General features: G+C 39.5%; 1 protein-coding gene across 2 annotated transcripts; it reads right to left on the minus strand.

Annotated features, from left to right (window-relative positions):
* Positions 1-14,977, minus strand: dgcr2 (DiGeorge syndrome critical region gene 2). Of its 2 annotated transcripts, XM_022762178.1 has the most exons (11): positions 14,637-14,977; positions 8,229-8,261; positions 6,026-6,148; positions 3,201-3,287; positions 2,866-3,076; positions 2,150-2,226; positions 1,866-2,048; positions 1,531-1,734; positions 973-1,125; positions 517-753; positions 1-429 (listed from the first exon to the last, which is right to left on the minus strand). In XM_022762178.1, exons 1-11 carry the CDS (start codon positions 14,716-14,718, stop codon positions 200-202), a joined length of 1,620 nt encoding a protein of 539 aa, XP_022617899.1. In that variant the 5' UTR covers positions 14,719-14,977; the 3' UTR covers positions 1-199. The 2 variants fall into 2 exon arrangements, with proteins under 2 accessions (XP_022617899.1, XP_022617900.1); XM_022762179.1 differs by lacking the exon at positions 8,229-8,261.

Consider the following 14,977-nt stretch of genomic DNA (forward strand, 5'->3'; position numbering starts at 1 on the left):
TACTGCGACACCTCAAAGAAATCAGGCTGCTCCACCTTCTGATATGTCTGTATAAACTTTAACTCTCCTCTCTGCAGTCAGCATTTTAGATAAATGACAACAGTGTGCTGCGTCTTCTCTCGGTGCAGCAACGCACTCATGACCTTCCTCCACTAGCAGGTAATGTCCGGGTGCAGGTCCCTGCTGTCCATCCACAGTCCTATACCACGGTGCTGAGGGAGGCGCAGTCAGCAGGCATGGAAGCGGGGGTGTGGCCATCTGTCGGAGTGTCGGGCCCCACCAGGAGGGTGCTGCTATCTATGGAGTCCTCCCTCTCCTGAGTGGACGGCACCGACCCTGGCATGGGACCAGAAGCGTTGGGAATATCAGCCTGGAGACCGTCTCCCATGGTGTTCATCTGGCTCGGCACCATGGAGACCCCGCTGTGTCCTGAAGGTAACGACAAAGAGAGGAAATGAAAACTCTTTTCTGTACATGATGAGATTCATGAATAACTAGACAAGGATCTGCGCCTACCGAGGTCCACGTAGAGGAGGCTGTCTGGGTTGATGGAGGCCTCATACGGAGGAGGGGGGTCATCGGGGTGCTGGATGTCTGGGTATTTGTAGGCTGCGTATGGCGGAGGAGGCTCTTGGAAATGAAAAGCACCTCCCTCTCCATCATCAGACAGATGCAGGGGAGTGAGGCCGGTGCCAAAGGCATCCGGGCCATAGTCAAAGCCTGGGACTCGTCTTCCAAGGTTAAAGTGGTGCACTGAGCAAATAAAAACAGACAGATACAGAGGCCAATGTGAAATGACTGCAACAATATACAATAATCAGCCACAGCATATGAAGTTAATATAAAATAAAAACTTGCGCTGCAGTTAAATCAACTGAAACTAATTATAATGAGAAAACCTCATTACATAACCAAATTATTATCAACCAGAGAGTTGTGTGTGTGTGAATGTCCAACAGGCTTAGTGCTCACAGTTTCCTCCAATTAGTGTTTCAATGCGTTCACGTCTCCGCTGACGGAGTCTGTGCACCATGAAGAGCAGCAGAGAGAGGATGAGGAAGGATGAGATACAGCTGACGATCAGTCTCATCCCACTGGCCATCGAGTCAAACAGACTGTTTCCATCTGAGTGCGAAGAGGAAAGACAACAAAATAAGAGCATTACTTTCTGCACTCTTCTTCACTGGCACACTCCTCATTATGACAAATTTCTCTCTCTGAGAGAATTCTGCATTGTACATGTGGGAAGTTATTTTTAATCATTCAATTTATGCTGTACAGTGTAAAAGATATCCTGTGGCTGAGTGTAAAATTGCCACAAGCTGCAGTATCAAATACTGTAGATATGTGAGGAGCTCCATCTTGTGGGGCTGTGAGCAGTGACTGTTACATCGGAAAATGTTAATGTAAAGCTCCAAGAATGAAGTCTATTTACCCACTACCACAGCCGGTGACTGACTGAATGGGAAAATATTCTGCTGGAGTGAAATATCACTCTAATCAGTGAGCTGCATCAGGAGGGGGCAGTACCTGGGTCCAGGCAGGTGAACTTGCAGCACTCTTTGGGATCCTTGCGGAAGTGCTGGCAGCCCTGCGGTCGCTCACACAGTGCGGCCACACACATCTCAGGCTCGCCGTCATGACACGTGCAGCTCAGACACGGATCGTCCCCCTTAGGGGTGAAGTAGTAGCCCTCGTTTACGACATTGTCTTTTATATCCACACACGTTTGCCCTGTCAGATAAACATAGAAAGTGAAAATGAAGAAAAAAAAACAACAAAAAACAAACAAAACCACGACTGAAATAAAGAAAATATTATTGTTATTTGGACACATCTGGGGGGAAAAAACAATGGACACATACTCCTCTTGCAGAGAAAGGGGAACTTTTTGTAGCAGTTCTCAGCGTGCCAACTGTGCAGGCCTCGTTCATTCATGCTTTTTATCTGAAAACGCTGCAGCTGGGCACAGAAGACATTGTCCTGGGTGGGAGACGCCTCCCCAAAATTGGTTAGACCCTCAGGTGGCAGAAACACCTGCATTGACCCTGTTGAGAAACATATCAGCAATTTAATAATAATATTATATCATTAATAATATTATTATATAATATAATATTTGCTTCCTACAAAACCAAATCTTTAATACCTTTGTATGCGACCTCCCAGCGGCCCTCCAGAGAGTGGTTCTGATTGGTGATCACATACTGGTAGCCCACCCAGAACCTTAAAAACAAACAATAAGAGTTTAAACTTACTGTGTCAAATAGTCTATTTCAGGGTTTGTGCGTAGGCCAGTTTAAGATGATTAAACTACCACTATCGGCCACTAGATGGCCTACAACAATAACAGAACGACCAGGCGGATACATTTGACTATACAGTTTATATCACAGGAAGAAAAAAGGTCAACAAGAGCAAAGCAGTTTAATAAGTTAGAAAAGTAGACTTGCAATTTTAAGGTTTTGATCTCAAGTTGTAGAATTCTCTCTCTTAAGTGAAAGAAAGCTTGACAGTCGAGATTTCAAGCATGCATGTTCAGGCAGCTATTTACTGTGTAAATAAAGGCCACATGGAAAAGGCACAGGGAGAGGAGACTGCAGAGGCTGGGCAGAGCTGTGCACATGGGCAGAAATATCTATCTATCTAATATACGTGTTTGGCTCTGCAGCAGAGTATAGTATAGTGACTTAATGTCATCACAAGAAACCATTTATCTCATACTATTAACTGGTAAAAGTCTGTAGGAAGTCACAAAAATCTGACTAAACAGTAATAACATCCGTGAACTTCAGCTGTTTCTCGTGGCCGAAGTTAGACTAATGCCACATTTTTCAGACAATAACACAGTTGGTAAAAACTCACTTGCACTGGTCTCTGCGCTCACAGACTTTATCGTCAAAGTCCACCTCGATCTTCAGTATGAACTGCAGCTCCTCGTTGGTCACAAACGTAGCCAATGAGCCGTTGACTTTCTGACAGGTATCCACAGCCTGCCAGTAGTTCTCGTTCCTCAGGTACACTTTGTAACAGCTGGCCGTCTTCTCGTAGTGGTGCCACCCACTGGGGCACTTCTCTGTGGACGGAGAAGAAACGTAAGCGTTGTGGTTGGTAAAAGCTGTCTACACAATCATAGTGCAGACTCAACAACGATACACTCAACTACAATAAAGTGGGGGAGAGTAAAGTGAGATGCTTACTGTTGAAGCGCACAGGCTGAGCCACACCAATGACGTCTTCTACCTGGTCATATCCGTTGCCAAAACGAAACCTCTCCTCCTTTATAGCTGCAAGAAAATTACTGAAGGTCAAAAAATGTGGATGAGGTTTTTCCTACTATTATAAAAAGTTCTCAGGAACTCAGGAGCTTTTTTTAAAGAGAGATTTGTTCATGTTGTGCAACCTGTTAAAAGCTTGTAATATAATGAGCCACTGTCAGACTGCTCCTGTGTTCAAAGGCAACAATAAACCTTTTTCATTTGTCTGAGAGCCTGATACATAAATAGATAAACCCATAACGTGTCAGTGCTGCTTGTTTCTGCACCAGCTCTGCCTGGTATTCCCTCATTCAAAATTATGTTGGAGGAAAAGCCCTTTTGTGTTTCATGTATTCATGAATGCCTGAAGAATGTAAGGACATGTCTTTCCCTTGCTTATTCTGCAGTAATATGTGTTTCTGATCAACATTTCCTGTGTTGAGGTTCAATACTTATAAAAAGGAATTTAGAAACATTGAGAAACATGTATAATTCAAAATCAAGGAAGTAGATATAAATTTTGAGGAAGATAAAAGCAGAATCAAAGCCTTGCAGACTGTGCAGATTGTAAATATAATAAGGAGTTTACAGTGGTTTGGATCTGGAGTGAGGGGAGAATCCCAGCATTGTCTACATACAGCACAATATAGACTTGAATGATGTCAAGATTAATCTCCTGCTAATATTCCACTCAAGTACTTTGGATGTTGCTACATTTTATACAGGAAAATGTGTTAAGGAAGTAGATGTGCTGGAAATAATAATAATAATGATTAAAAGATACTAATGGCAATCAACAACACTAACAGACAAACTTTAGTTCACCTATAATCCTTCACTAGTTGTTCGTACATTACAGCATTGAAAACAAAAATCTTCCAGAGGCAAAAAGAACAGAAGCAGGATGTTATTAATGATTATTCAGGAGCTGAAAAATAAATTACAGAAACCACTCAAAATAAATTGAATGTTGTGTTCCTCTGTTGCATTTAATTCAATAAAAAATTATAACTGTTGAGAAAGCAGGCAAAAAGCAGGAATTACAGTTTATGAAAATAACAATACTTTATACTGAAGAAGGAGTCTCAGTTCTCAAATTAAGACAAACTGAACTGAAAACTTAACTGGAGAAGCACCGAGAATCAATTAAAAAAACATAAATTGTGAAATTTACGGCATTCATTTTCTGTAACTTTAAACCATGTTATCAATGTATCTTTCATTTTAAAAAAAGACTTATGTGACAGTTTGTTTTATTTTGTGACAGCAGATATTCTGCATAAACAGTACAGTGGAGTTCTGCAGTTCTGTGTTATGTTCAGTGTATATGTTGTCAGCTGTGCAATAACTGGTCTGTAGTTTGCAGTGGGACTTACTTTAGTGCAGCCTGCAATGTGTTTTTTTTTTTTGTTTTTTTGTTTGCCAATTACATATTTTATAATACCATTTCCCCTTTTCAGTTTTCTACCATGTATTGACATTACAAGGTTGAACAGTTTCTTCTGGTATTTGTTTGGCTGGAATTGGTGTGAAAGATTGCTGCACCTTGCCATGTTATTCAACAAAGAGCTAATCCCAAACAAGAACATTGATTTCCATGCATGCTGTTGATTCAGCAGACAATAGCCCCTCACTGAGGCATGTGTAAACATTGTGTGGGTTTTTCTTGCTTTTCTCTTTGAAACCACAGTCACCCAACACAGGCAAAATATGATGTTCAGCTGCAAGCTTTTTCAGTGAATAATAATTAACATTTTCTTCTGAACATACAGAATATATTGTATATGGATTAGTGGTATGCAACTGTTTTACTGGTGAATAAACAATGAAAACAAGAGGAAGGTTCTGCTTCCACATTCAGCACTGTTGGTGATGCTTTAACAAACAATTTCTGCTTTTATTTCCTGCTCAATAAATGAGTCCAGTGTAAATTCTCACTCAGTATACAGTTTTGTTGGCAGGCTTACAGCTTTAACTCAAAGCAGACACAACTACTGCTGTATGGAGGTCACATGCTGGACTCAATCCATTCAATAATTCCCATTATGCGGTCAGAGATCTGGGGATAAGGTCTCTCTGGATTTAAGAGGGGAAAACAATAGGATTTCGGTCAAAGGCTTAGCACTGCAACATCTATGCCGAGCTGAAGAGATCAACAAACAGTAAACAAAAACAGAGACACAGACACACGTGCAGCCACTCAGAACTCTGCCTTCTTCTGCCATGTGACGCTGTCAGTGCAGAGCGGCTAATCTAGCATTGTGATTCACTGTGGGGGGATTAGGAGGACTTTTTTCATACCTGCAGACTTAAAAACCAAGTCTGAACCACTTGGTAAAAGCAAATCAACTGGATTGACCTGTGTTTGGAGGTTTTATTGTGCTATTCACACACAGACACACACACTTTAAATCTGGCAGTTGAATTGTATTTGCACTCACACTATTGGTTTTAAATGTGATGTGGTATAATGAAATGGACAAGAATGCCTGTACCCACTCACTGCTTTTAACAGCACTATAGGCTTCTGTTCCTATGTGGTCAACATGCATCACTGAACACCTCTGAATACTTGCTTGATTAGATCCCAGTGCATCCTTAAGGCACTGTGGGTACATTCACACCTGTATACAGAGCTGTCCAGCTGTGATCCAATCGTCCAAGTGTGAAAAGCTTCCTGGGTGTTGCTATTCTTTCCAGAAATCAATCATGTTATGGATGTTAGGTAACAGAGTGGGTGTAAAAGGGCTTAAGTGAGCTATACTCACGGGGACAGTCCATCTCGTCACTCTTGTCCTCACATGCTGTCCAGCCGTCACACTGCCAGGACATTGGGATACATTGCATCTTTCCACTGCGGCAGGCAAACTGCCCAGGGCTGCAGCGCTGCTCTGAAATACAACAAGAGAGTTCGCGTGGTCAAACCTGCACGTGACTAAGACCTTTTTTTAAACGAGAGAAAACCATTTTAAGTCAGAGTCCAGCAGAGGACTGAATGGGGGCACTTGAGTTTCCCTGGCAGTTGATAAAATAAGAGAATGTATAAGGGGGATAGAGTGAATAAATTAATAGATTGTTCTTCCTTATAGTGACTAAGTGCAAATTGAGGAAATCACAGTCAAAGAGGAGCAGTACTACCATTGCAGCCAGTGAAACCAACTGAATCTGGACACTTCAGTATATACAGTACAACACATTCAAGTGAATGGGAACGTGTGTCCAAACTTTTGACTGGTACTGTATATAAATGTACACACTCCCTTTCGGTCTGTTAGCCCCCCCCAACAATTTAATATTCTGAGACAGCAAAGAAAGAAAAAAAATTGTTGGTAGAAACTAGAAAGGGGATCCTGTAAAAAAAGAAAATCCACAGCATACACATTACATTCATACAACTTAGAAATGTGAATCCACCAAAAGAACATTGTTTTGTCATGTCTGCAAGTTTAATCACGCCTGAGTAAATTATATTAAACAAAATCAGACCAGGCAGAATAAAACAACAGAGGTTTTGTAAGCATGTCTTTAAATAACAGTTCAGTTATGACGGCAACTGGAAAGAGTCTTAGACCGAGAGCAGACACATACTTAACAATATCTATAGGCTTTTTGTCTGTTTATATCTGTCAGCAACACAGTTCGTGCCAATTGCCATATGTGATTAACGTGAGAGACGCCTCTGCATCAGAGCTGCCTGTGTTGAGCCTATATCATGTGATGAATGACCCAATCTATAAGCAAATAATCTCAGCAATGTTATAGATCATGGAATAGGAAAATGAACTCATTACCATGTTGTAACAGAGATTAATACAAACACTATGCTTACTTCTAACATAATATTACAATCTCAATCGCTTTGATGCAACTCACATCAGAAAAGCCATTCTCACAACTCTAAATGTAGTTATCAGAACAGTTCATCATTCCCCCACACACATTAGCGTTTCTCATTGTATTTGTACAACTTTCCTTTGTATCCACATATACTTCACTACTAAAGATGTTTTCTCATTGTGTTGATGCATTTTTCATTTGACTGACAACTCATGAAAACAGTTCATACATTCATCAGATCTCTCACTCACTTTGATACAGTCCTGCATTAAATTAGTGGTGTTTTCATTCAAATCACACACACACACACACACACACACACATGCTCTATGTGGTATGAATTACTGTACTATAATTGGTGCTCACTTATACCAATTACAGTATAGTATTGGAATTTACAGATACTGTTTTTACAACTGCTTTCACTCATTTTTTTCCTAAACTCTACACAGAAATCAAAAAATTACACACATGAAATGCAAAGTGCCACATATCTGCTCTAATATGAAACACTTCATTGAAAATATCATACAGTAAAAACATCTAAAAATGTTTTTTGGTTATACCATGTTCTAAATCTAAAGCTCTTCTGCCTTCCATTGGGCTTGTACATACATGTCCGTACACTGTTCTAAAGTTACAGTACAGTAATCCGTTGAGAGGGGTTGAAATGTAAACAGTACAGTAAACACCACTGCAATGTTGAAACAGAATTGTTCTTTTGTATGTATATAATTTTTGCAGTTCTCTTCTTCTAAAGTCAGTCAGGTTTATATCAAAATATCAAAACGTTTTGTGTGTAAATCTTGAAGCAGTGTTAGTGTTATGAGAAACGTATGAACTGTTTTAAGAACTGCATTAAGAGTTTATAAGAATGACGTTCCTGATGCGTGGACTGCATCAAAACTGTAAGAGATCATCAGTCGGAGTCTGATTTAAAAACCGTAAAGAACTCTTATTCCACTGAAAACTACTTCTAAATGCAAGACAATAAGATGATAAAACAATCACAGGTGTTTTCAGGAGAAGAGCTTTGTGGACAAAAAGAAAACGTTTTAACTGAAGGAGCTGCTGATATATTCCAACAACAAAGATCAGACAGCCACTACACTAGAAGACATACTGCTTGCTTACCTGACAATAATCTTGCCAGAGCTAGCCGCGGACCTGAAACAAATAGAAACAATAGAGTGACTATCCTGTATGTCAGTGTCTTGACTTAAAGGAATTTTTAAATTGCACTTTATCAAAGCCAGTGTGGTTTTAAAAAAAAGGACAATGTTCATCCTGTTTGTGCTGCTCATTATGTTTCGTCTATAAGGAAATCTCGTATCTTTACTCTTAACAATTCTCTGGTATTCGTCAGTGACCAGTGATGTCCCCAGTTGCTTGCCCAGTAGTGGGTACATTAGGCCATCTGTTCTAGGATACAGGTGGTTTTGTGTACCTGGACCACCCACTCACTTAGCAAATATGGCTACACTATTTTTACTTAGAAAAAAGCTCTGAGCTATTTCAAGACTGTGACTGTTGTTTCATCTGTGTACCGACCACCTTAGCTGACGGTGAACAAGAGATTTTCAGCTTTGATGATCCCAAAGAGCAAGGTCACAACCTCCACTGGGCTTTAAAACTGCTCTGTACTTATACTAGAGTTCTGACTACTGCACAAATAAGCCTAATATTAAAAAAAAAAGTGCAAAGGAAATGCACTAACAATTTTCTTCCATTTCAAACAAGACTTCGATAAAAGTTTTCCCAACCTTACATTGTGATCATGCTGCTGGTGCAGCCTATATAACATCCAGCTGGACAACTATTCGGCCCTTTTAAAACAAATAAATAAAAAAGCTGAATCATATTTTCAAAATCAGGAGAAATCTCACATTACACCAGACATACCATTTTTATGCCCTCCTGCGATAAAGGTCACAAACCTGACACTTCCAAGTTGTCCTGACTTTATTTTGCACAATATCCTACTGTAAGTAGCTAAGTGAAATAAAGTTAAAATTATTATTATTTTTTTTTTAATATTGTTGTCACTCTGTATTCACTTGTATAACAGAGATCACTCTAGTTCATAAGGCTGCACTATCATTAACTATAAATAATGAGGGACAACTAGATCAGTTAAAAAAAAAAAGTGAACCTACCCTTCATAGCCAACCTTAATTCAAATCTTTTTCACTCTGCCAAAACGTGTTTTAAAAGCCCTCCAACACAGCAGACGTCACCCTGTCTTAGTTAAAGCTAAGTCGATTGAGATGCATTAAAGATCTCTCTCTGTCTCCTGGGACTGAATGTGTGTCAGGTTGATGGATAACATTAGAGACCAGGAATCCCAAATACATTAGAGAGGATTTGTGAATGATGTTAATAGTTTATGTCTATATTTAGACAGAAAAAGAATGTATGATATGTGACTAAACTAGGTGAAAAATGATTATGGATTTCAAAGACTATAAGTCGATCTTCTTTTAAATGCTTCGTGAGATATTGTATTTGTGTGAATATATAACCACCATCACCTTCATCAATTTCCTACAGAGCACCTTAACCAGAGATGTTAGCATTTTCCTTCCCAGCCAAGGACTTTTAAATGTATCTTTTTTTCTACATATTGTAATAAGACTTGTTGCTTTGCTATGTTAGCCTACTGAGAAACTAACTGGCAAACAGAAGCCAAATCTAGCTGCTAATCGCTTATTTAAAACGTAGCTAAGCTAACCGCTGTTAAGCCCGTTCTCCGTGTGGTCAGGACTAGAAAATACATGCGTCATGCTTTCTGATGCATCTGAGCGCCGCTTGGATAAAGACTTGTTGCATGCACACATTTGTATTCATGCTCTTTGTGCTTCTTCTGATAACTGCTGCTGCTGGAAAATCCACAAGAGGAGAATTTATGCAGATACCAGCAGCCTACTGCTTTAGGTTATCAGATATTTATATAGTTGAAGGCACAGCTTGGGCATGTACAATAACCTCTATGTTGAAGTGCACTTCCCTTGCCATTATCTGGACATCCTGCTGATTAGGATGGATTGCCCAACCAGCTTTGATTAATATGGATGCCTGAAAGCTCATATTTCCCTCCAATTTTACACACACATTTGATGGTGGTTAATATTTTGTTTTTGACCAGTCAAAATTAACCACCACAAATCTAATGCAAGGTAAAGGGCATGCTTGATATGCATGCACACATATTGTATCATAGCAAAGATTATTGCTGTATATGCTCTAAAGCATCTGCCTGAGAATCACAGCATTAACGACTGATAAATGAGATGGGTTGGGATAATGAGGAGCAAGCAGGATATACTCCTCTCTTATTGAGGCTATTTCTTTGGCTGTTGTGATGTCAAGTCCCCAATTGAGTGAACTGGCTACCCTGGAGAAAAGTGAGCCTCTGCATCTCTTACATAACCAACAGAAAAATACAATAAAGACAATGAGACTGCCCCAACTCAGTCCTACTGATGTATAACGGCACAGTGAACTGGCCTTGTGCGCACACTGTATCATCTCCAGCCACTGATGATTCACATCAGCTCTGAGGCTCGCTGTTAAAAGCAGTGAGTGGGTACAGGCATTCAAGTCCATTTCATTATACCAACTCACATTTAAAACCAATATATTCTCTCTGCTCTGTGTGGATAAAGGCCGTGCAGGTCAAATTCCTTTAAAAACCAAGCCGTTTAATTTGCGAAACAAGAAAGATGTTATTGACCAAGAAGTTAACCGCATATTTTTGTTTTTCCTGTGTTAAAACTTTTTCATGGTAGAACTGATGTGACACAGTCAATACTTAAAATGGTAAACAGAGCTGCTCTTAAGTAGAGCTGTACCACTTAGGTTCACTATATTAGAAGAAAAAAAAGTTAATACTGGTAATTTACAAATTAATTTAAACATGTAGTGTGTTCCAGGGGCAACAACCATGATCTTCACTGTCCTAGATCATAAAATATCTAAAATCTATCTGCAGGGGGTTGGTGGGATATCAGGTACAAGACTCTAAGCTTTGAAATGCATTGTCACTGAGTGAAATCTGTCTGCCCCATGGCACTGGCAGCGTCCTCTCTTGACATTTTCCTCAACATTTTCATGTCCTCCACATGCACTTTCCACTGCTCGACAATACAGGACAACAGTTGTAAAAGTAGAAGGTCAGGGCTGTGTGACATACTCTGGCAGCAGGAAATAATCTGTGTTCTTGTTACTTCTAATTGCTGATAGAGGTCGATAAAATTAACAAACAAAAAAAAAAACAACTCAAGGTACTGTACTTGGCAGTATATTAATTTTACAACTTTTAATTAAAACAAGTATTAAATATTTAGTTTTCAATATTAAGAATGCTTATTTTTGTTAGGTCACATTTTCTCCCATTTCAAACAAATAAGCCACACAATCATTGAGCATATCTGACAGGGAATTATGTGCAGACAACTGCTCACTAGGTTGTGTTTAGCTAAACTACTGCTTACAATTCAAAAAGAGATACTGTGTCTTTATAAAGACTACATAAGATACATAAGATAGGCATAAATGACCAAGGTTGAAAACTACATACGGCATAAACAGACTGTAACAAATATGATTTTATGAAAACCCACTAATTTAACAGAACAATCACAGAGACACCATAATCTACCTTTATATTTGGGTCAAATGTATCACTTACCATGACATCAACAATTAGTCAGCTAAACATTAACTTAAGTAGTCTTTCAAAAATCACTGTAATCAGCATAAGAATTTGTGGCCGTCTTCTCCATTTGGGTCACTGCAGGTTGTTAACTGTAACTTCAGTCTCGTCAGTGGAGTATCAGGTGAACAAAAACATCTGACTGTTGTTGGCACATGATGCCTGACAAAAGATAAGCTACGGCCAACTTTTTTTGTGCAGAACAAACAGTGATAAACCAGCTGCCAGTGTAACACAGACAGGTTGCTCAGCCCCACTGACAATAAACAAAGTTCAGTTGATTTGTTGCTCAAATTGATGATATGGGAAGATTTCAGTCTTTGTAAATTTTGGGCATGTTCACACTATGTGCTAACTTTGTCTGGATCTGTGATTTTTTTTTTTTTTTTTTTTTTTAAATATGTTTGCCATTGTTGGCTGTGTTGAGTCTCTACAAACTTATTTACAATCTGCATTGATGTAGTTCATTGTAACCCAGGCTGCAAGAGCGGCCTATACACCTGAATTTTAGGTCAACAATCCACCTGACATCTGTGTCTTTGTATCATGAGAATAAACTGAAGCAACCACCGGACATACTCATGCACTACCCACAAAGACAACTACCCTGTCATGTATATATGATCATATCTGTTTCGGTTTTCACATTTGTCTTATACTTTTTCATATTGTACAGAGTTATGTGTATCACACATACATACATGGGCAATCTGTGGGTCACAATATTTACATGACAAGCTGACTTGGTCACTGAAATGGTTCTGATCATATATTAAATTAAAAGCACATTCAGCATTCGTCATTCTCCCTAGGATGTAGAGAACTACAAAAATTTCTATATTTCAATGTTGCCACGCTCACAAGCACTGGTTGTATAGGACTGAAGGCTTATTACAAATTTTTAAAAGCCATTTAGAAATATGACAATTATACACACTGTCAAGCAACTCAAGTATAACTGAATAAAACCTTAACCTTTCAGAGCGGCCTAGCTTGCTTCTAAAACCTGCTGTGGAAACCAGGTAAATCAAGTGCAGACTGGTGGGTCGTGAGTGCCTCGAGACTCATAGAGACGGTCTGAAGTCTGATTCTGTAAAAAACTGTAAGATGGCTCAAGCAAACCTGCATGACAGGATCAGTGTTTTAATGATCACAGCTGCTCAAACATTTTTATTGAATTATGTTTTTTAAAAAAAGCAGGATTATTCTTTTGCTGAATGTCCTACCCATTTGGGCATCAAGATTTGGAAAACCAGCACTTTATGTGCACCAGCATGCTCTACAAACACACACCCTCCCTGAAAAAACATGTGCAAGAAAACAGGTAGTCCCCTGCAGGATCCCCAGCATGAAGGCCACAGCATCACCCAAACAAGCAGTGGTTTCAAAACGCACTAAGAGAAGGCCAGCCAACACAGACAGCACCCTTCACTTTCAGATTAGTCACTCAAGTTCTATAAACAAAAAGGTCTTATGTTCACTCTTGAACGTTAGCGCAAACACTGAATTTGCCTTTGACAAAAATGAATAATTACAGTTGAAAACACTCAAATGAACCACAAAGAGCCTCCTAATATGGACTTAATGTACACCCAGGAACCAAACCTCTACAAAAATAAAAAATAAGGGGCATGCAGTGGTGGTGAGTGTAATGCATTTTCTTGGCAAGCGATTGCTCCTTTAGATTGAGCCAAACAATACATTTATCCATGAGTTGGACTGATAACAGTTTATCTAATCTACACAACTGTCAGGATCACAAGACTAGACCTAGAGACCACAAGATGCATTTGTCCCCTTGTTGCTTAAATGTATCTGGAGCGCTATTCAAGTGTCTGCATTCAAAGCAAAACAACTGAGACAAGTGACCTAAAAATCATTTGATTTTTTGGTTCATAAATCACTGGCCTTTTGTGACAATTGTGATACCTGAAGAGAACTTTAGTGCGGCAGTATTGTATTCGTAGTTAGATTATTTTAACAGATATGTGCACTATTTGTTTACTTACTAGGGATTTTCTGTTGTTCTAGTAAGTCATCAGTTGTGTTTCCAGTACCTTTGCACTTGTGACACATTTTTATCCTGAGATACAAAAAAAAATAATCTCGATTTATCAGTTTAGAAGTTACATAAACATAGTCCAAAAAATCCTCAGACAGTGTCATGACAGTAACATTATTGTGTAGTTTATCAGTTTGATATGTTTAACTGTGTAGCTACAGGTTGAGTAAAAGACAGCCAGTTTTAGTGATGCAGGAGCCGAGTCTCTGACATGCATTTCAAATTACAGATTCACGGCTGAAGCAGTGACTAACCGAGGGATGTAGTGGAGGGTAAACAGACCTTTTTGGAGAAGATACCCACCTTTTATAAGTCGAAATAAGTATTTCAGCATAATTCCCCAATACAGCTGTATTAAGAAGTGTCAAAGCTATCCAATTATTTAAGAGAAGCAAAGGTCTGTATTTGGAAAAACATGAATGGCGTTAAGAGATTTTTCTGAAAATGAAGTGGCTGTGTGGACTGTGCAGTTAAATCGTAAAGTGTTTGTTGAATAAAGATTGCCAACTGGTGGTTTTAGTTGGCCTATTTTTATTACAATTTACTGCTTCAGCGCCGACTAGCAAGGCGGTCGTCCACACTTCCCGGCGCCAGCAGCAGTAGCACAGCAGCGGTTGTAAAACCATCAGAGTACGTGGTTTATAAAGGAGGCCTCACCGCCTGACCCGCTGCTCTATGCTTCCAGCTGTAATCCCTGTTTCTCCCACTTCCCTGACCAGCCCGCGGTAATGTAAGCAAAGGAAAAACACAACTTGGATTTATTTACCTGTCCGGGGTGGGTCCGTTAACGTGAGGACGAAGAGAAGAGAGAAGAGGACGAAACTGCTGCTGTCAGCCTTAGGCAACATTTATCCTCCATTCATAGTAACTCCTCTATCCAGAAATTTAAAAAATATACCGAGGATCTGCACCGCCGCCGCCGCCCTCTTTGGACTTATAACGTTAAACGCTTTACACAGTTTATACCCATTTCTTATGCATTCAAAACGGCAGCTAACGAAGAAAAAAAACAAAAGTCAAACATAGTCGCGTCGCACAGGGAAACAGATTGTGGTTAATCTGGCCGAGCAGCTAACGTTAGCTAACTGGCTCTACAGTTAACGTCGT

This window comes from Seriola dumerili, unplaced genomic scaffold, assembly GCF_002260705.1.
Source record: "Seriola dumerili isolate Sdu_G_001 unplaced genomic scaffold, Sdu_1.0 BDQW01000442.1, whole genome shotgun sequence".
NCBI classification, from domain to species: Eukaryota; Metazoa; Chordata; class Actinopteri; order Carangiformes; family Carangidae; genus Seriola; species Seriola dumerili.

Excerpts from the sequence above, each read along its gene's own strand:
- dgcr2 (XM_022762178.1), bottom strand. The coding sequence starts at position 14,718 with ATGTTGCCTAAGGCTGACAGCAGCAGTTTCGTCCTCTTCTCTCTTCTC. Across the intron at positions 3,077-3,200 it reads TCAGCCTGTGCGCTTCAACA|AGAAGTGCCCCAGTGGGTGG; the intron begins GTAAGCATCTCA and ends CTCCGTCCACAG. Across the intron at positions 1,735-1,865 it reads CCCCTTTCTCTGCAAGAGGA|GGCAAACGTGTGTGGATATA; the intron begins GTATGTGTCCAT and ends TTTATCTGACAG.